Raw genomic sequence first — 21,905 nt, 5'->3', positions numbered from 1 at the left:
TCAGTTGTCATAAACTTATTATGATGACCTTACACATTTCCTCGTCTTTCATTCTGTTGTTGTACGATTCATATTTGTTTTTATTTTGAAGGGCTTCACCGGAATTGTCTCAACTGTATGAAAATGTCTTAACCTTCCATAGTGCGATGGCCGTGCAGTCCCAGCGCGTTCACGAGTATTCGAAACGGGTTCTGTTGACAGACAGCCGAGGGCGAGACAACTCACTGCAGTCATATTTTGGACATACTGGTGAAAAATAAAAACGGTAAGACAGAAGTGAACGTGCAACTGGCGTTCAACTTGCGTGTCATGCTGCAGGTAAACCGCCCAAAACAAAAACACTCTGCGTTCGTTTTGCCAAAAGGCGTCCTCACGCAGTCGGTTGGTGTGGCGGCTGGCGGGGGAGGGGCCGGGCAGCAGCAGCAGCCGCAGCCGCAGCAGCAGCAGCCGCCGCAGCAGACAGCCTGAGACATAATCTTCCTGCAGTATGTATGTCTTTCATCTTTTGGTCAGTCCTTAAGTCATTTACACCTTTATCTGTCTGATCACTGTATGTGTGTTTAAACAATCGAGAGTAAATCAAGCGAGCAACATGGCTGACGCTGGCCCTGCAGAACCTGCTTGCTCGTTTCTCAGTCACTGGGGATGATGTCTGTATATTTGCCATGTTCCCAACCAGCCTTTGCATTGGTTATTTTAGCAAGCTTATTTCACACAGCAGACAGGAAAACAAGCCACTTTTGTCACAAAACCAACAACTATTTTTACTGCACGAGCAGAATGTCTTTGTCTGAGCATATCGTGCTGTTGCATTTTGTTTTTGTATAATGCATTTCAAACCTCCAATATTATTTGCTATGTTTGATCATAGGCACCAATGTAACTAATTTAAAGCAAAGGTAAGTTTAATCCTCCAGGTAAACCAATCCAGCTGCTGTCCTACAAGCACACCGGTAAAAATAATAGCATATCATCCATGCAGTATTTTGCAAGATCTACTTACCATATACTAGTTAATGACACAATGAGCTTCAGAATAGTCTTTGCCCATTTGAAGATATGTCTTTGTTTCTTTTGAACCATTCTCCATTATTATGTTCTGGGTCATCGTCATACTCTTCAGCAAGGTCATGAGGAATGCAGCAGCCTTTGAAAGCACAGTATGAAGAATTAGTGTATTTTAATTTAAGTAAAGAAAAAACAGCACACTGAAATTCCAAAATGATCATGAAAACTCTTCTAAGCATCAGCTGAACTTTAAATGTCACAGCCAGGGAACCTTGAGGGACCACCTATGTAGATTCAGTGTCAATGCTTAATAAGTCTATTGAAAATATTTTTTCTGAATTCATCCTGTTTCAACCCCTGTTTCAATCTCACGTTATGTCAGAAGGCCATATTGTTCACCAAGATGGATTCAAATTCATGGTTTTGAGTATTTGTTAGTAAGATGTCTATCCCCCTGTCAACCCCTGTGGGGACAAGCGGTATAGTAAATGGATGGATGGATGTCTATCATTGTGAACTGTGGACCAGAAGCACTTTGAGAACCCTTTGTGAGTATATGAACAAATTTGAATTGATTTGCAGATAACAAGTCGTGAGTTTTTGTGGCTCCTCTAATCATAGTTTGAATGTTCTCCTCGAGCCTGCATGGGGTTTCTCCTGGTGCTCTGGTTTCGTTTCACTTTCCCAAAACGTGCATGGTAGGCCCATGATACACTCCAAATTGTCCGTAGATGTGCTTGCGAGTATGAATGCTTGTTTGTCTGTGTGTGCACTGCGATTGGCAAAATGCAAACAAAAATCAAGCAAATAAGAATTGCTAACAAAAACACATCAAGATGAAACACAACTGCAAATCAAAAATTAAGCAAAACAGGAAAAGGAATCGCAAACGAAAAAAAAGTGGAATCAAGAAAGCAAATAAACGAACAAATTAACAAAAAAAGCAAGCAAACAAGAAAAAAGACAAGTAAACACTTTCCTCCCGCAAGTGGTGAAGTGGTTAGTTTGGTTAGAATCATACAACACAAATCTGCAAATGGATCTCCTTTGAATGCTGGCAAACCTTTGGGTGTGAAACAGGTGAGAATACAAATGTCATTTTGTTTTTATGGCAACAGCTGTTCAGAATGAGAAAACCAGCGTCTTCACTTATTCAAAACTGTGGAAAACATTGCCACCTAGTGGCGAGAAAGCGCAATGTGGTATTTTAAGGGGGAATGCAAAGTCCACCCCCTCACTCAACAACCACTTCTAGTAGTGTAGTCACCTTTTTCTTGCCTATAATGGCTTGTTGACTCATCGATGGAAGTCACAAATTGGAATTTTCATGCCCTTCTGATGTCGTGACAAGAGGACAGTATGTTGCCGCGACAGTTCTAATAAGGTTCTAACTTTAGACCCTGGCATATGTTGTTATTTAAGAAATACAAACAAACAAAAATCAGAAAAAGGGTTTTTCCAGTTGCTGTAAAATTAAAATGACATTCACACAGTAATGATAAGCTTTGCTCGGATGTGCCATAAGTCTGTCAAGTTCATCCATGAGGGCGAGATTTTCTGTGCACCCCTGTTTGTATATAAATAACCAAATTTGAACACTGATTCCCTTCTGTGATAAAATCACAAAAAAGCTAAAGAAAAAGCACCACTCGTTGCCTGCTTATTCCCCCACCCTTTCGTCACTTGAAACAACAGAAGGAGCTGAGCTCTGTGTAAGACTTACACTTCCAGACTTTACAGGACTGAGAAAATAGTGTTGAATGTTTTTTCCCCCGGCCGTATCAAGTTTATCAGAGGTCTTCATTCATAGTATTAGAAGAATTGGTGTTCGAAAATCAATTTCAGCAAACATATTTTCACATAATAATCCTACAACTTGATGGGATTCCAATGGTGTGGTGGTGAACAAAGATAACTATTTATTTATTTATTAGTTTGTTTGAACACAATTATTGAGGTCTGCTCCTTGTTACAATGGGACCACCCCTCTCTGGTTTCAATGCTGCACAAGATGACATTGAGCCGTTTCTGTCCAAAATAACTCTGCCCTATTACAACCGATGACTCATCATGTGTTGCCTGTGGCAACAGGGAAGAAATCACCACCAGCTGCAGGAAAATGATCTGTGTTTCTAGAAGGTTGGTTGCCTCTGCAGGTGGGATAAGCATGTACGGCAAGATTCTGCTTCATTGCCGCTACTGTTGTTGCCGTGGTTGTTTGTCACGCTCAAAAGTCTTTGGTCATGAGTCAAGACTCTGAAGGTCATTATGACTCCCGTTCAAAGTCGTATCTCGTTTTTGCATTCCTGTCCAAATTTACATTCCTGCTGGCAGAAGAGCAACTTAATATGTGTCGTTTAATAGTACTTGTTTGTGATGACTTTTTAGTCTCCCAGCTTGCCATAAAACAACTTGACCATTCAACTTGAGCTAATCCTTTCCATGTGACATTTGCCCCTTGAATGGCTTTTCAAATCCTCTACAGCTGCTGGGGATACCTGAGAAGGGGGCATGTTTCTATTCTACTGGATTTAGATGTCACTGCCCATGTCTATCTTCTGCGTGTTCTCATTCTTTGCTCTTTTAGCTCCATTTAAGAGCTAGATGTGTTACGTAAGACCCCTGCTTGTAGATAAATAATACACAGGGGACTCCCTCTCTGGCTCGAGTCTCATGTTTCCGAAATGAAAGCTTTACTGAGCAGTTGCAGGCTCAGCTGGTTCGTTTCAATGCTTTTGCTCTTCATGCTTGTTAATTTCCTGTACAGGGTACAACGTAATTTCTGGTCAAGTTCGGTTTGATACACAGTGTTGCAGAATTTCCAAGAGTCGCTGTTCATACACTCAAACGTCATGTACAATATTGTTTTAAGTTTGGATCATAAAGTTTTGTCTAACAATGAGTAATTCGGGGTGGTCACCGTTGAGGATTAAATCGAATGTGAAGAATTGATTTTTGATTTTTTGTTTTGCAGCTATTTAGGCATGACAAATTAGTGTTTTCAGTTTTGTCACTCAAGTGCAAATAAATTTGACTGACATTAATAGCTTCCTAAAGGTAGCCACTTTGGATGGCTGATGGATGGATTGTGCAATCATTTTCTGAATAAGGTTCTATGAAGATTTGGAAATTTGACAATTGAAAGAAAATAATTGATCATGGCAAAAACAAAAAAACGGATCAGTACATATTTCTTTGTTTTGATTGTATGATTTTTTTGCAAACCATCAACATCAAAATATATTTGGTTTTAATTCATTGGCTTTGCTACTTTTTCTTTGTATTTTGTTTTACTGTTAATTTGTCCAATTTTTGGTGTTATCAACTTATAGTTTTAATCACTAGCAGTTTTTTTCCAGGTTTGGTTCGGATTTATGTGGAGCTGAAGAGCAGCCAGAATCCAAGAAACTCAGAACTCTTAACATCTGATGTGAGAAGAATGTAAGTACAGACAAATCATTCAATCAATCTAGAGGTGTAACCATTATCAATTAATAATTAAATGTTTTTCAATAGTTGTCTTTGATCATCACTAGATACTTTCTTCATTTAAAATTAAAACCGTAAATATATTCTGGTTCCTGTAGTCTTCAATGAAAGCAGACTGATGAGCTTTGTGGCAAATCAAAATGAAAGATTTGGTTTTACTTTGTAAGACAGTGATCACCATGTTGCTAGTAACCAAACCAGTAATAGAATAATAATTTCTTTGTGCATTTTTTTACGTCAATTGGAAATAAAATCTTTTTTTTTTTTTTTTTGATAGTTCTCTGGAAAATGAAGCTTGAAATTTGCTTTATGAATCAGTTGTATTTTTTTTACTCTTCCAAGTGACACTGTGTTTAACATCATGCTGAACATACACTGACTGGTCTTTTTGTTTTCTTTTTAAACATGTCTTTTTAAACCAATAATGCCATCTAGTCAAATAATACAGCAACTGGTTGAGAAGCAAATTTCATTAGTTTTAAAATAAAGGGATGGAAAGTAAAATGTGTTTAATGAATGAAAGGCATTGGTGAATAAAATGCCAACTCTTCAGTGAACAATTAAAACTAACCAAATTGTTTTTTCAAAGTAACGTTGTAACTTTTTTGTATGTGCGAGACAATCCCCTGTAAATAATGATTTATGATTTTTTTTTCCCCCCCCCCCAGCCTTTGAAGGTTTTGCATTGTAGCTGGGCAGCCTGACTGCCTCCCCGCCTCCAGATGAATGAAGAGCACTCCGGATCACAGAGACACTGCTGATACAGGTCCTACCTCATAAAATGTTCAATTTGTGTCACTGTCTCTTGAGTTCTTATTTGAAATGAGAATAAGACATTTGATTTTTCATCAATTATTTACAATATATTGCTGTAACAATGATGTTGCACATTGGGTGTAATGGGAGACCAAACAACCACCATGATTGCAAGTTCCTTGCGATTCTATTTTTTTCCCACTTGTTGACTCTGCTATGATGTTGCTTCTCCTCAGGGCATGCAGGTGTTTCTGCAAATATGATGAAGAAAAAAAATCCCAATAAGTACGTCACCTTAATTTAGTTCCTACTTGAGTATTTACTGCACCTCAAATGACTGTTCAAGTTGACAATTTTGTTCGCTATCTCCCTGAAGGAAACATAAGAGCAATCTGGGCCCAACCACCAAAGTTATGTCACAGCCACGACGCAACATTGTCGGCTGCAGGATCCAACACATCTGGAAGGACGGAAGTGGGCATGTAGTATGGAAAGGGACAGTTCTTGACCAGGTAAGAAATACTGCTTCCATTAGTTTGAATTATGAGGTTTTTTTCCCCATTCTGTCATGGTATACCGTATTTTCTGGACTATAAGTCACAGTTTTTTTCATACGGTATGCCTGCAACTAGTGTGATGATAGATGGAACAGTCACCAAAGTGATGGAAAGGCAACTTTGAAAACACAAAGATCAGTTGATAATTTGAAATGTAAAAACATGTCTGTGAAACTCAGTGCAGGTAATGTCATGGCTTGGGTTTGCGTGGATTCTTTCGACGTGGCTCATTCTTCTTCATTAATGCAACACGTAATGACGGCACTGAAATTAACTCAGAAGTTCAAAAGCAAACAGATTGAGTGCAAATATTGCCCCAAAACTTGCCGACCAGAAAAGGCAGTTCATCAAGGGGAATGAGTAGAAGGTGTCAGATTGACGTGTTGCAGAACAGCAAGAATATTGGGGCAGCCACACTTTTCCGATAATCTTTGAGGAGAGTGCAAAGCTAAATTTCGAAACAGATGATCTTTGTAGTTTTGTATCACTTGGCCTTGAAATGTTTTGAATATTTTTTTTATATGCAGTGTTAAGATTTGACGTTTTTCCTATTAATGTTTGTATTGTTGTTCTGACTTGAGCCAATATTGAAGGGTGTCCAATCTTTTCACTTACTGACTTCTTGCTTCTTCTCACAACCAGGTGCCAGTGAATCCGTCTCTTTATCTAATAAAGTATGATGGCTTTGACTGTGTGTACGGTCTGGAGCTTCACAAGGATGAGAGAGTTCAAGGACTCGAGGTGCTTCCTGACCGACTGGGTAAGTGTGAACTGAGATCAGGGTCTAATGTTGTTGAGCGATGTGGTCAACAACATTTGACCCTGATCTATGTCCACACTGCTTTCCCATTTTCATGATCTTTAGGAAAATATAGAATAATTGCCTCTTGGAATAGCAGTTTTTAATTTGAGAAAAACATGCCTTGTGAAATATAGAATAGAATTAACAAACCATTTAAGACTACCGTATTTTCCGGACTATAAGGCGCACCGGACTATAAGGCGCACCTTCAATGAATGGCCCATTTTAAAACTTTGTCCTTATATAAGGCGCACCGGACTATAAGGCGGACCATGAATGCATCATGTCAGATTTTTAATCCAAATCAAATCATTCTCCATTTTATCATTTTTATTTCAACTTCAGACGCAACAAACTAATTTATAATCACAAAATAATGATCCATAGTCTTTTTGATTCATGATTCATAGTCTTCAGCGGGCCACTTATGATTGATTTCATGACACAATGCTTCGGGCCAGTTTAGATTTAGGAATTTAGTCCGTATATAAGGCGCACGGGACTATAAGGCGCACGGTCGGCTTTTGAGAAAATTTTAGGTTTTTAGGTGCGCCTTATAGTCCGGAAAATACGGTACTTGGTCAAGAATATTTACGACATTCCTCTTTGAATGTATCCACAGTATTTTAGCTAATCTTTGCCATGAAATGTCATTTGTGATCTGACAAATACTCAGTATACGTCCAGAATGACACATTTCGTCATGCTCTCAATCGCAGTGAGTTGCTTAGGGCTGTGCAATTAATCGAAATTCAAATACGATTACTACACGCCACGATTACCAAATCATTGTAAGAAAAACGATTATTAATATGCATTAATATCCAATGCACAATGTTTGTTGATACAAGAAAACTATTCTTAAATTTATAGAGTACATCTGCTTTGTCATAAAAAATGTTTAGTCCATTAAGGACCTTACATAATTATCGAGTTTCACAGAAATTTGTCTTCATATTTTTTGACACATTTTCTTGTTTTGTACCAAACAATCGCCTGACGACTCGTGATTTCAATGATTACCAAAATAATTGTGATTCATAGCTTTTTTCCATAATCGACCAGGCCTACATGTCCTCTTCACGTTGCATTCACAGATTCAATTTGCAGCCGTTTGGGTTTGAAACTTTTCACTCGTAACGAATTGTCTTCTCTAAATAAACACTGCTAAACTCTTAAGGTGTTTACTTTGGGAACATCCCAGTTTTACTGATGTGCAGCGCGCCGCATGATTTCCTGAAAAGTGGCTCATGCGTTATTCTTATTCTTCCATTCATGCAGCTAAGTCCCGCCTGACAGACGTCAATCTAGCTGATACAATGATAGGCAAAGCGGTGGAACATATGTTTGAAACCGAGGAAGGTCCAAAGGAGGAATGGCGGGGAATGGTGCTGGCCCGGGCTCCCATCATGACCACCTGGTTTTATATTACTTACGAAAAAGATCCAGTCCTCTACATGTACCAATTGCTGGATGACTTTAAAGAAGGAGACCTACGCATCATGCCTGACTCAAGTGAGTGTGTGTGTGTGTGTGCGTGACAAGAAGTCATGTGTCACAAACAGTTTTTTACATTACATTCTGTTCTATTTTTCTTTATTTAAAAAAACATTTGTGGTTGGGTTCATAGGGAATGCTTATTGACATTTTCATTCATTTCATTAAAAAAATCAAACTTCTATCCCATGTGAAAATGTGAATAAATATAGATCACAGTGCATCGTAATCTACATAGCGCTGAACCCCGATAAAGTGCCTCAAACATACCAGAAGTGTTAGTTACTGTATTTTCCGGACTATAAGCCACTACTTTTTGCACAAGCTTTGTACCTTGCGGCTTATAGTCCAGTGCGTCTTCTCTATAGATTGTTCGTGACTTTTATGATATCGTATAATTTGTGCATGTTCTCTTATATATGAACAAAACAAGATTTTGCCTTAATTTTAGCTGGTACGGTTTATTTTTCAGAAATTATTGTACTAATTTGGAGAGCTAGCATTCCATTCCCATTGGGACACAGCTCCCCTGACACCTGCTTGACAAATGGATGTCAACTTCAAATCAAAATTGGATTTTGTCTGATAACAATTTCCGAAATATGACATATTAGCAGTTTGTTTGTCTTACCTTTTGTCTGTCATTCCTTCATTTTCGTAGATGACAGCATCCCAGCTGAGAGAGAACCAGGCGAGGTGGTGGACAGTCTGGTGGGGAAACAGGTGGAGTATGCCAAAGAGGACGGAGGCAAACGAACAGGCATGGTCATCCACCAGGTGGAGGCCAAGCCGTCCGTATACTTCATCAAGTTTGACGATGACCACCTCATTTATGTCTACGACCTGGTGAAAACTTCATGACTTTGCAGACACCCTGACCCCACTTCTCCTTGGACGGAAACCAAACACCAGACACATACACGTTGACACATCACAAACGTCATCCTGTAACACGCTCTGCTGACCCTTAACGACTAAAGCCCCAGGGGATCTTTTAAAAGCGAAAAGTATACATGTTTGAGTCGGCAATTATGTCTGTTATTCAGACTTGGGAATATAGAAAGAACTCCAGGTAGTTAGGTAGGCAGCAATGTAGCAACAAGGTAGTTCTTTCTTTGTCAACTAACAAGCTACAAGAAACTCAATTTGACAGTGCTTGTTAGTGTAAATGGCATTTAAAGAAAAATCACACTACACATTCTGAATATGAGGACATGAATGAAGCTTGACGCAGAGACATCCTCATCGTTGTCTGTTGACTCGTATTATGACCATTTGGATGCCCGTTTTTTTATTTTAAAGCCATGAAAAGAACATAAATGCCCAATACCGAGCCCAAACCATGTGAATCCAGTCTTTATTTTCAAAGTCCTTTGCACTTCCATGTTATCATTTTGACTCTTTTGAAAGCTCTTTATTTAACGAATACTGTTTTTATTTTCCTTTAGCTTTAGATATTCATGGGATTTCCTTTGTTTGGGCCTATCATCCCACAATTTTCTTTGACTTTTGAACATGTTTTGCGTTTATCACTAACCAGTGATCCTTAAGTGGACCCATGGCCATTTTAGTAGTTTCACATTCATGAGGACAGGAATTTATTTGTTGATGAAAAATATTAATATCAAAACTGGATATATCCCAAACAACAAAGCAGGGTTTTGTACAGAACAAAGCAGGAGACACATTGGATTTAAAAAAAAAAAAGAAAGACAATTTCACAGATTTTATTCAAAATTAACGGAATCCTCAGACGTCTGCAGATGAAAACTGTGATTAAAAAAGGGATTTTTGTTTCCCCCTAATTTTATATTGCCAAACTGCTAGTTGGTGTGGATTTTTTTTAAGTGTTGTTGACTGTTTGTTATGATTTCACTAAAGCCTTTGCATAATGCTTTTGTGTACTTGCTGAAACGTCGCTGGAGTTTAAAAACAAACAAAACAAAAAGTTGTAGTTGTGAAGTATAGTTTATGTCTTATTATTACGATACTATGATGATGATTATATCTGCGCTTCCTCCAGGTGAACTTGTTTGAAAACAGTTATGCATTCTTAGTGTTGAAGTTCAAGGCAAATGTTGCATTATGTTGCACCTTAAATCCCGAGGACGGAGTTAAGAAGGTAGTAAAACAACCAATATTCTCTGGGCCAGTTGTCAGATGTTGAGTGAAAAAAACCTTACAGAAATACACTCGAGTGTAACCAATGTGACTTTTTTTGAGGAATGGAAACGGGATTCCACCAATGTCTGCGTTTAAACTCGAGACGAGTTTCTTTTGTTCGCGATATGAAAAGTCAGACTTTCGGTGATGTTGGTGTATGTTGTGTTGGTCAGTTCCACACCATTGGATACAGTAGATAGTTGGTTGTATTACTCTATGTAGGTGACACAATGATCCTCCAGGAAATGTTTCTTTTCATTTCATTGCCTTTACGCACAAGTGAAGGTTTACGATAAACACAGACACATTTTTGTGTTTCAGTCCATCATTCCTACCATCAATAATGTCGTATAGCTGAATAACAAAGACTGGAGCGTTATTTGCGTCTGTAATTACTAAACAAGGTAACCTAACATGCTATGTATGGTTTGAGGATACATATGTTTTGAGGTCTAAAATGATGATCTTGGTTTTCTAATCCAAAATGTACCCTGAAGAATCACGTCGGAGGTAAAGAAAACAATGTTGAAAGCCATTGAGGGTGTTTTGGTTTAGTCTATGTACTGATGAGATGCAAATGTCAAGCCTTCAGTTTGTGTACTTCTAGTGATGTAGATAGTCATCAGAACAGATAGATGACAACTATTATTCATAACTGCACAAAAATGGTCTTTGCCAGACTTTTATGCGCATATAGTATGTTTTTCAATCGAGGTATTTCATCTCAACACGCACTGTTTTAGTTGACAACACAATTTACCTGCAAAGTTGTGTTCATAACAGTCTGTTTTCTTTTATCTTGCAGTTACTGATAATTGTTGTTGATGTCGGAATGACATGGCTTTTTCTATCACCCTGCCTTGTATTGTTTTTTTTTGTATGATTAAACATATATGTTAATTTTTACTGTTCATGTAAACGTGGTTTGTGTTCCTAGACTGTACTGAGGAGTTGTTGCCTTTTATTAACCCCTACATTCAAATTTATATTATTTGCTGATCATGTGGCCATCAATTACATTGGCATCTTATGAGACATGGAATAGACTTCAAGAGAAATTGCAGTTCTTTTTTTTTTTTGCAGGTTATAGTTATACTGCAAACTAACTGCATAGAGGACTTAATTGTAAATATGTCACATCATATCATAGCAATTTACCCACCAGAGACTAAACTAGTATGTGGATCTGACTAGATGCTTGGTAATCATCATGACATCATATGTCAGCATTCCTGTATCGTCATTACAATCGAAAATGTTCAATTATGACTGACATGCTCAAGTATGACTTTAGTATTAATTCAGCAGTATATGTATTCATTTGGCTTGCAGTGGGCTAGAATATTTAGTTTTAATAGCTGTTCCTAATATTTGGATTCTCTAAAATATTATGAACAGCTCTGACCATGTAATAGCTCTACACAATAATAAACATTGCTAAATAATACTAGTACGTATTTCAATCACAACTGAGCATAATGCTATTTGTAAAGCGATTTGAGAGTCTGAGTCCTGTTTTCAAGAAAACCAACTCAGAACCAGCCTAGCTGCAAGATCACAGATTCTCCACAAAATTACTTAGTTGTTACATCTTGTGGTGAGGAATGGTTACCAATGGAGATAGCATAGTGCTACCTCCACCCGTGCCCCAATTTAAAATGGTTGCCACTTCCCAGGTGGGGTCTCTTTGAAACAAACACCTGCTGTCTCAGTCATCTACCGGGTTCAGAACACAAGGATGAGAGTCAAAACCTCAAAACTTTATTTGAAAAATTCATCATAAAAAATTGTATCAGGTTAAAAATTGAATAAAGGAGGAGGTTGTGCCTTCTACAAATACTGAAGATTCATAAAAATACTGATTAGAGCCCTCCCGAATGATGCAGCTGCACTCCCGAGCAAAATGTGTGATGAGAAAGAACGGCCTATCACTATTTACAGAAATTTGCAGAGATGACTTTGGTTCATCATGTAAACAATTGTGTGAAGAAGCAGACCTAAGCCGTTACCACCATCCAATGTTCATGACAAGACAAACTTGCAACGTTGGCCCAAGCGAATCCGCAACTGTTCAGGTGTTCAGCGTGCGCTCAAGAATGAAGGATTGTGGGTAAGACTGGTGCAGTTCACTTGCAGCTGTGGCACACTTCGACTTCCTTTTGTAACACTTCTACAGTTTTTACATTTATTTCAGCTCTTATCTCCTATTGAGCAGGGTGACAAAAATGGGACAAGTGACATGCCTTAAACACTGAAGTTAAATTACTGGTATTAAAATAAAATGTAAACATCTCCTCTGCAGCTTACACTTTATTCCACTTAATTGTCCTTGCATGAGGCCTCATTTCTATGAAAATATTTCTCAATATAAACAGTTTGTCTGTATGTATGTCCACACATGTCACTGGCATGATCCATGTATGTTGGCATTGAGGCACGTCACAATTTATGGCTGTCAGTCGTCGAAAGTCAGCCTCCCTGGTCCTTCGTTCTTCCTCCAGCGTCTGTACCTCTTCATCTTCGGGTCGGTGGCCATTTTCACCTTCATCTCCTCTTCCTGTTCTGCTCTGTAAAGCTGGAGAAGGCACCGTAGGAATGTTTACACTTCAGTTTCATAATACAGGTAAAGGCCACAGAAGGTTTATCCCGGAGTTATGTTTCTGAGAAAATTCATCGTATAGAGAGGAAAAGATATAATGATTAAACTGATCCTGAGTTTGCAAAAACCCTGCTCAGGTTTGACTTTTTTCAAATATGCTGTATACATTTGCTATGTGTTGAGAGGGTGAGAGCAGTTTAAGAGGGGAACACTGCAGTGGATTAGGTGGATAGTAGTGATGGGTCCATGAGGCGTCGTGTGTCATCCCGACACATTGGCAAACTGTCTTGACACTGTGTCGCCGACTGCTGACACCCGCTGGACCTTAAAAATACTACAGGCAACCTCGTTGACAGACACGACTGACACTGATTTGATGACCTAGTATATACATTAATTAAGTAATTATATTTTATATTGTATTGTTTCACATATTCATTTAAATTGAAAATATATTTTCTTTTTTAGTTACAGTCAATCAATAATGTGAACATGTATCGTAACATGAAAATCTAAGTGAACATGTTGTGAAAGAGGATGCTTGTGCACTGAGATTTGTTTTTTACTCATTTTTATTTAAAACGAAATTTTTCCAATGTTTTGAAATTGAGCCTGTCGCGCTTTTTGGACACAATTTCTCCCGCCGTTGAAAACACACACTCACACGGCACAGATGAGGCTGGAGTGCAGTGTTTTGATTGTCTCAGTATCTGACTTGGGGCTGCTCCATAATTCTTGATAACTTCGAGGATGAACCGCAAAAGATCAGATATTGTTTTAGCAGATCCATCCCGATGACAATGCGCTTCCTTTAACAGAGCTAAAGCGCGCTTCCTTGACAGACTACAATGCTGCTCGTTCGGTCACGTGGCTTTTTTAAAGCGATACGCGCACCGACACAGGGGCTTCGCTCTATGAGCTCGACACATGCGCCGACGCATCGGTGTTGCCGGACCCATCACTAGTGGATAGTGACTGTTCCGGCCCACAAAAATCAAAAATTCCCCTTATATGTAATTGACACCCATTATAAAGTACCAGTGTATGTATGTATTGGGTGGGGGGGGGGACTCAACCAAAAAAAAAAAACGTATGTATTGTATTTTCTTTTAACACGTTTTCCACAAAAAGAGAAGGGGCATTGGCTAACCACAAATAAAATATTGGAGAAGTAAAAATCGATAAAGAAAGCATCCACTTAAAAATCATTGAAAATGAAAAAAGGAAATTTGTCATCAAAGTTAAAATTGAAGGAGCTTTATCTGCTGAGGAGTGTCACCAACCTCAAAGTTTTCTTTGACCCAGAGGTGTTTTTCCAAGAAGGACTGCCTGGTGGCTTCATCCAGTCTGTCAAATTGAGACTGTGAGATCTTCATGTGCTTCCTGTTCAAACCAGTACACAGTGGGGTCAAAACAGAAGGCCATTTTTTTCCTTCAGAACCAAACACGACCCGTTCCATAAACAACCGACCTGATTATGTAAAGCTTCTCCTGGTCACCGTACTCCTCCCTGCAGATGGTGAAGTGGTAAACCCAGGAGACATACCAGGCCACATAGCTGATCAGGTAGTAGGGGAACAACACTATCTGACACAGCAGGATGTCTGACAGGTTGGGTTTCTGGTAGCCACCTTTGATGTCAATTTTTGTTTTGATTATGTCACGGATCACCTCCTCCTCCTGCTCCCGGATCTCCTCTTTGGCGCGCCGGTTCTTGCCCTTCTCCTTGGTCCGGTTCAGGAGGCCTTGCTCCTTGGCAATCAGGGTGGCCTGGATCCGATACTTGGGGACGTTCGCCAGGCAGTTTATGGCCTCGTTGTAGCTGCTGTGCCAACTGTAATACTGGAGTCAGGAGAGGAGGACACAAGAGATTGATCACCAGGCTACCAAAGAACAATAGTTATTGCATGTTGTTGGTGATATTTATTCCATCATAATTCATGACTACACATTACCTGGAAAAGTGAGATGGCACATATGGTGACGAGGATTACGATCCTGACGTCCACTTTGGGAGTGAGCTGTCGGCGGTAGTAAGTGTAGTAGTGCTGGTAGTACTCCTCAGGGTGGTCGAGCATGTAGTCGTAGTCCCTACGAGTGTCCTCATCCTGCACACATTTGAGGGGTTACATTAACGGTTAAATTAGAGCTGAACAAGTCATCAAATTTTAATTGACGTTGTAGTGTACTGTAGTTGAGTGCAATTTTCAAATTGTTGAGCCAGCCATTTGGGAAAATGCAATTCATTTTGGTTCTTAGTTTATATTTCAAAGTTTGAGTGTGTAGTAGTATTATGTTTAGGTCACTGCCACATGTATGCTCGTCTGTCCATGTGGCACTTTTCCACTGGACAGGCAGTGAACTGAATCCAGGCCGGTCTTGCTAATACTGGAGGTTGTGTTTGACTGTTTACTTTAGATTAGACTTTTCATTTCTGTCTGTCATTGCAAATGCTGGCATCCTGCTTTCAGCGCTTAAACATTCAAACAAACTGCCTCAGTCACTGTGGACCTATTGTAAATGTTTCAGACAACGTTGATTGATGTCTTAAGTGGAGAAATACAAAATAAAAAACAATACTCGACTCGACTTTCGCAATGCGATGCCACTTATGTGATAATGGAAAAGCAAGCACTGTTATTCGTACATCAACAAGATGCGACACCGCATAGATTCCCACAATAAATTATTTGAGTATGAGGCGAGTTCCCAAGGAAAATCGAGACCTTAAAATTAATCAAAATGAATGTGACGCGACCGGCAATAAAGCCTGTATTATTTTTAGCCCGTAAGCGAGGCGACTGAGCATGCGTTGGCAAAATAACCGGGGAACTGAGCCGACCTTTAAAGTCTCGTAGGCCGTAGCAACGAGCAGAAACTTTCTGTGGGCTGACTCCACAGTCTCTCCCTCCGACCCAGGCTCTCCTGGTCTGAACCGGTCCGGGTGGTAGCGGCGAGCCAGCTGCCGGTAAGCTCGAGCGATCTCCGCCTTGGAGGCCTCCCGTGTGACCCCGAGCACGTCATAGCAGACCTCGGTACCGCAGTACAGACCCTCCACCAGCGCCCTTGCCACAGGAAGCGAGGACAACAATAGCGCGGAGAGCCACCACCAGGACCGCACTGCGGACCCACCACCACGTCCACAGCAGGACTCCGCTGGCGTAGCCATCTCCACGACTACCGGTGGCTGTCAAGGCACTATTGCGGTGCCTACGCGCTTTACTGTACGCATGCGCATTGGGTCGGCCATCTTTGTTTACTACATACGGCAACTACACGAAGACAAAATAAATAAATGCTGCCAGCGCGATTTTTAAATTTTAGAGAAACAGTGTCCTAAAAAAACATCAAACTCTAATTAACTTGTTGTTACATCCCAAAAATCAATCCCATTAACATGTATCCGTGGGATAGTAGGAAACGCAATTTCGATCTCTTTGTATGTCTTGACATGTGAAGAAATTGACAATAAAGCAGACTTTGACTTTGCTGTAACAGCCTTAAACATGGAGTTATCTTTGAATAATTTTCATCTTGTTTAATCATGTTAATCAGGGATAATGGGAATGTTTTCACCATTTGTTTGTACTTATTTTGAGTACAAGAATTTTTAAATCTATCACAAAAATCAGCATGATTGCTCCCTCCTCATCCATGAAGTCAGATATAGCCCATACTCCTCCAGAGAACCATTAAGAAAGAAAAACAAATTTTCTATTAATCAAAATATACCTATTGTTCCATATTGGTGTGTTCTGAGGTGTAGAATTATGTTTGAAAATAAGTCTCCAATAAAAAAGATCTTGTTGATGAAAGTCTGATAGTTGTTCATACTCATAAACTCAAAATCAATTGAATTATCTCCCCCCTTCTCACAGGGTACCAGCGCAAAATAGTGTGCATGTGCAAGAAGATATATGTATACAGAACAGTGTTTCAAAATGTGTACTTTTGTAGTGGGTTGACATAATTCACCCGGAACCTAAGTTCACGTTACATAGTTCCGGGGGGACAGTTTACACGTGTGGGAATTTTCTGTGGAGTTTAGTGTGTGTTAGGATCTCAAAGGGAAAAGAGTCTGCCCGTTGTTGAATGAGAATAATTATAAATGTCATTAAAACAACTGCCGTTGGCACCGTCGTTTGTCACTCCGCCTCCAGTCCTTGCACACCACACTGGTGACCCCGACGTCAGTCCCGCTGAAGATTCCGGGACTGAACAGAATAACGAGCGAAACGGCATGGCGCATTCCGCCGTCCTCAGACTGCCTGAGTTTTGGGAGACGTCTGCGGCAACGTGGTTCGCACAGGCGGAGGCTCAGTTCGCCCTCCGGGGAATTACGGATGACGCCACACGCTACTACCACGTCGTCTCAGCACTCGGAAGCTCCACCGCAGCCAGAGCCGTAAGTTTCATCACTTCCCCTCCTGCCCAGGATAAATATGCAGGGCTCAAGGCTTATCTCCTCAGGATTTTTGAACTGTCACGGTCCGAACGAGCCCGGCGCCTGCTTGCTATTCAAGGCATAGGGGACAGCAAACCCTCTGAACACATGGAGATGATGTTAAACCTGCTGGGTGGGGAAGAGCCGAATTTTCTTTTCATTGAACTGTTTCTGCGACATATGCCGCCGCACTTACAAACGGCCCTCGCAAATACGACTATTACGGAGCCGCGTGCTCTGGCGGAGGAAGCAGACCGTCTACTTGGCCACCCAGCGTTTCGCCTCTGATGTGCTGGCCCCAACACGCAGCTACACGTCCCCAAGCGCTGGCGTTTCCCCTGGCAGAGGACACGCTGCAACCGACGGCCGCACCAGCACAGGTTTGTGCTACTTCCATGCACGTTTTGGCGCCAAGGCTAAAAGGTGCCGCTCCCCTTGCAACTTCAGCACGACGGGAAACGCCAAAGCCTGCGCTCAGTAGTGGCCGTGAGCGCAGGCAAAAAGAACCGGCTGCTGTTCATTGAGGACTCCCTCTCGGGTCGCAGATTCCTCTGTGACACCGGTGCCCAGAGGAGCGTCCTGCCGGATACAGTGGACGACGCCGCTGGAGGGCTGTCGTCCCTTTCCGGCGTGGCGATTTTGACTATGGGTGAATTCTGGGGGGGCTTGTGTAGTGGGTTGACATAATTCACCCGGAACCTAAGTTCACGGTACATAGTTCCGGGGGGACAGTTTACACGTGTGGGAATTTCCTGTGGAGTTTAGTGTGTGTTAGGATCTCAAAGGGAAAAGAGTCTGCCCGTTGTTGAATGAGAATAATTATAAATGTCATTAAAACAACTGCCGTCGGCACCGTCGTTTGTCACTCCGCCTCCGACTCCAGTCCTTGCACACCACACTTTCATATTTTCTTGTTGTAATGTTAGATAGATAGTATATAGTTATGTTTGAGTTATGTTTGTCAAAAGTATAGTGAGACCTAATCGTGTTGTTTGTATGTTGAATTTAATTCACGTTCAAATACCGTGTACCCACTGTCCAGTAGCAAAATAAAAAAAACACGCACAAACACGCGCGCGCACAAACACGCGCGCGCACACACGCATCCGATTTAAAGATTACGAGTACCAAATTAAGCTCCCTGCGCACTGAGGTCCACTTAAATTTTGGAAAGTACATCAGGAATTTAAAAATATTTTCTAAATTTCAGCGACGGCTCTGTCACAATAATGCGACCAGCGCGGTGCAGTTGCGCGGTCGGCGGCGCACTACGGTTGCGCGTTCGGCGGTGCGCAAATGAAAAAAAATGCTTTAAAAAGGCGGGTTTTTTTTTTGTCTAGGAACGGATTACATTTTTTCCTATTATTTATAATGGGAAAAATAGATTCGTAATTCGACCGATTCACTTCTTGAACCGCCTTCTGGAACGGATTGTGGTCGAAAACCGAGGTTTGACTGTATTAACTTTGTTCAAGGTCATTCATCCCATTTCCTCGTGGGTAGTTTGCAGTTATTGCAGTCATAATTCTGACTTTATTCTCAGAATTCTAACTTTACAAGAATTCTGAGAATAAAGTCAGAATTCCCACTTTAAAGTCAGAATTCTGAGAATAAAGTCAGAATTCTGACTTTAAAGTCAGAAAGTGGGAATTGTAGAGGATAGATAAGTGTATACACTCTCAGTTTCCCCCTCACCATTCCGAATGAGCCGCCTCTGTTCGCCCACAACCACCACAAATGAGTATGCTCTACTCTCATTTTTCTACACTAATAAATCTGTGTACAAATTTATGGACGTAGGCACGCAACAATTAAACTGAAATACACGTTTTGTACAACATGTACAAAAATCCGGGACATCTCAGTGTCATTCAACACATTTAAGATTCCTGCTTAAGGTTTTTTGGACTAGGACTGAACTTGATGAACCCACATTGGGTTGTATCAAATGTCTCATCTGCTAGATGAGACATGAGTACGGACTGTACACATCTATTTGTATCCCACCACAACATGTACTACCTGTATGTCTGCCAGTAACACGTAAATCCAATGCAAACCACAATTCAAGATAAAGTATATAATTGCAAGTGGCTACGTCATTTGGTGCAATAGTAATTACTATTGCTTTAAAGCAATTTGTACAGCCCTTAATTGCTCATAGCAGGCAGGACTTCACGGTAAATCACCATCTTGATTAATCCATTGTTATTTTTTTTTCATGTTATTATAGTCCTACATCATTGCACAACTGAAAGAATGACTCAACACTGAGTACCATATCTTTACAAGATGTCAAAGTCAACATGATACTATCTATGGGCAATTTCACTTAATGTCTGTTGCTGTACTGTCATATATTTGGCCACTTAAACATGCACGCATGCATGCATGAATGCAGCAATGATAGTGGAGTCTCAGAGCGACAGTATAAATAGCTGGAGAGCAGTGTGTCCATACAGAGCTGAGATTCATCAGATAAGGTACAACCTCTCCTCCACAATTTCTAAAACAATTTGTCTCAGCATACATAGAAATGTATATAATAGTCAAAGTATGCAATTGTTTAGATAATGTATAATAACGGACACATTTTCTTGACATTTACAGGGAGTTTGAAGCAATTACAAAATGTCCAGTGAGAAGAACGCACAAGTGGACTACACGATATATGCCTGCCATATAGTCTATTCTACTCTAACTTTGTCAGCTCTCTGTTGTCCCCTAAATAAACTATGCCAAGAGCGCTTCTGGTGCCAGCAGGGGCACGCTTTGTTAGCGCACCAGGGGGGCCCCATACATTTGTTTGCCTAGGGCCCCCAAAAGTCTAGGGCCAGCCCTGCTTGTTAGTTATAGGAAATGCTGTCCTAAACTTTTCTTTATTAACCCTGTCTTGCCTGCCTACTTATTTTCACAGAATTAATTTGGAGTGGGAAAACCGTTTGAAAAAACAAAAGGGAGACAAGAAAAAGTTAGAAATGAAGTCGAAAACAGCAGATGAGGCTCAAAGAGACAGGAGTAATATCTGGAAGAGCAAACAAGTCCTCACTAGACCTACTATTCAAGATTCATATCCTCTAGTGAGGCGTGATAACAAAAATAAAGGCTCGGGCACACCTGCTCTGGACAACAAGAATTACGGAAATTCGATGATGCTCATCCCAAAGAATCAACACCCAATTTTGGACTGGGACAAGGCATGGAATTACATTAGGGATTTGTCATGACCGCTAGAGGGCAATGTTGCATCAGCCTGGCATCAATGTTGGGGCTTTCCAACTGGGCAAGACTCCTCTGAGATTTCTGAGTCCTATCCTTATGACTTTGGCGGGATGAATCGTCCCAGCTTTCATCGACTTGGGATGCCTTCCTACAAAGTGATGGAGTCAGCAACCCTGGATTCCTATCACTCTGCAAATTGGCTGAGAAACACAAATGAAGGGAAGAATAAGGAAGATCCATTTCCTCATCTGAAACGAAATGAGCCCAAATCCAAACTCTTAGTATCAGTTGGAAAGCAACAACACAACAGAGAGTTGTGCTTTTCCGAGTGGATGGACTCATGGAAATCCACCAAGCCTGGAAATCGTCAGAAAAATCCTAACTTCAATTATTCTGCAGCATACACATCGGTTAATATAAATCAACAGTATGGAGGAGACGCAAGCTACAAGTTCAATGAAGGGAGAATCATTTATGAAAATGGTTATTCATGTGAAGAACAAGATTATGATATGGATGATTGGGACTATGAAAAAGACTTCCATTCCAACGAAGTGATCTTTATGTCTCCTAAAATGAAGTCCAAGTTGATGGCCATTCAACACTGCAAAGAAATGCAAGACTGTTCTCTGTGGAAGAACGGGTCCTGGCGGATGCTTAGGAACAACTCAAAGTCATGTAAAAAGCTGAGGAAGATTTTGCCACCAGTGAAGGAGATCTATCAGCCAAAGGCTCACATTCCTCATTTGAGATTTCTTCTGAAACAACTTCAGAATAACAAAGCTCATCCAACTGAGTGGAAAGAATCCTTGAAGGTAGTGAAACATAAAATTGGGATGGACAATGGGAGGATGAGAAGAGACATGTCAAGTCTCTTTGGAGATTCTTTGATTAAACCCGTTGGCTCGGAGTGGGAAAGCTCATGGAAACTCCAATGCCTACGTCAGGAGCCTGAGATGTGGAAGCAGGCTTGGCTTTCAACACCACAATTAAGAGTAGCTCCTTTGAGGGGCCAGAATTATTCTGTACCTGTGCCTCAGACCAAGAACGGACCAACAGCGGCAAAAAAGTGGCTTGACTCCTGGAGGTCTCCAAGGCAGCGCCATTATCCACAAACTAGACATGGTCATGCACAAACCATCAGCAGTAGAGCAACGGAAACTTCATACCGCCCTGCAGATTTACACACACGCCGTAAGAAAGTTAATTCAGATTCTGACTGGCGGGCAGCCTGGATGCTCTCAGAAACTCAATTTCGTCACAATACACCGTCTCTTAATGAGTGGCTGGAGGCCTGGAGGTTCCACGTAGTCTATCGGCCAGAGCAGTATCCTCATGAGAAGGGCTCGTCTGGGTTCACGGAGCTCC

The 21,905-nt window shown here is 40.7% G+C and overlaps 2 protein-coding genes across 7 annotated transcripts; one reads left to right on the top strand and one right to left on the bottom strand.

The window, feature by feature from the left end:
• Window positions 1-108: 108 nt before the first annotated feature.
• LOC119131210 (spindlin-Z) lies at window positions 109-11,191 on the top strand. Of its 5 annotated transcripts, none has more exons than XM_037265443.1 (10): window positions 109-265; window positions 365-485; window positions 3,983-4,065; window positions 4,368-4,449; window positions 5,166-5,263; window positions 5,490-5,538; window positions 5,630-5,765; window positions 6,453-6,570; window positions 7,894-8,127; window positions 8,771-8,970. In XM_037265443.1, exons 5-10 carry the CDS (start codon window positions 5,224-5,226, stop codon window positions 8,968-8,970), a joined length of 777 nt encoding a protein of 258 aa, XP_037121338.1. In that variant the 5' UTR covers window positions 109-265; window positions 365-485; window positions 3,983-4,065; window positions 4,368-4,449; window positions 5,166-5,223. The 5 variants fall into 5 exon arrangements, with proteins under 5 accessions (XP_037121338.1, XP_037121337.1, XP_037121340.1 ...); XM_037265442.1 differs by having other exon boundaries at window positions 365-489; XM_037265445.1 differs by lacking the exon at window positions 3,983-4,065 and having other exon boundaries at window positions 365-489; window positions 8,771-11,191.
• Window positions 11,192-12,564: 1,373 nt separating this feature from the next.
• Window positions 12,565-16,102, bottom strand: dnajc25 (DnaJ (Hsp40) homolog, subfamily C, member 25). Of its 2 annotated transcripts, XM_037265439.1 has the most exons (6): window positions 15,714-16,102; window positions 14,827-14,979; window positions 14,543-14,713; window positions 14,343-14,458; window positions 14,155-14,254; window positions 12,565-12,847 (listed from the first exon to the last, which is right to left on the bottom strand). In XM_037265439.1, exons 1-6 carry the CDS (start codon window positions 16,038-16,040, stop codon window positions 12,728-12,730), a joined length of 987 nt encoding a protein of 328 aa, XP_037121334.1. In that variant the 5' UTR covers window positions 16,041-16,102; the 3' UTR covers window positions 12,565-12,727. The 2 variants fall into 2 exon arrangements, with proteins under 2 accessions (XP_037121334.1, XP_037121333.1); XM_037265438.1 differs by having other exon boundaries at window positions 14,343-14,713; window positions 15,714-16,101.
• Between the last annotated feature and the right edge of the window lie 5,803 nt (window positions 16,103-21,905).

Source organism: Syngnathus acus, chromosome 12 (genome assembly GCF_901709675.1).
Source record: "Syngnathus acus chromosome 12, fSynAcu1.2, whole genome shotgun sequence".
NCBI lineage: Eukaryota > Metazoa > Chordata > Actinopteri > Syngnathiformes > Syngnathidae > Syngnathus > Syngnathus acus.
Note: the sequence above shows the minus strand (reverse complement) of the source record. Positions and strands in the feature narration are given on the sequence as shown.

What these genes read in the sequence shown, in the direction of transcription:
- LOC119131210 (XM_037265445.1), top strand. Translation starts at nt 5,224, where the DNA reads ATGAAGAGCACTCCGGATCACAGAGACACTGCTGATACAG. An exon ending in GGTGCTTCCTGACCGACTGG is followed by an intron (nt 6,571 to 7,893) that starts GTAAGTGTGAAC and finishes CCATTCATGCAG; the next exon opens with CTAAGTCCCGCCTGACAGAC. An exon ending in ACGCATCATGCCTGACTCAA is followed by an intron (nt 8,128 to 8,770) that starts GTGAGTGTGTGT and finishes TCATTTTCGTAG; the next exon opens with ATGACAGCATCCCAGCTGAG.
- dnajc25 (XM_037265438.1), bottom strand. Translation starts at nt 16,040, where the DNA reads ATGGCTACGCCAGCGGAGTCCTGCTGTGGACGTGGTGGTGGGTCCGCA. An exon ending in CGGCCTACGAGACTTTAAAG is followed by an intron (nt 14,980 to 15,713) that starts GTCGGCTCAGTT and finishes AAATGTGTGCAG; the next exon opens with GATGAGGACACTCGTAGGGA. An exon ending in GGGTCAAAGAAAACTTTGAG is followed by an intron (nt 12,848 to 14,154) that starts GTTGGTGACACT and finishes TGCCTTCTCCAG; the next exon opens with CTTTACAGAGCAGAACAGGA.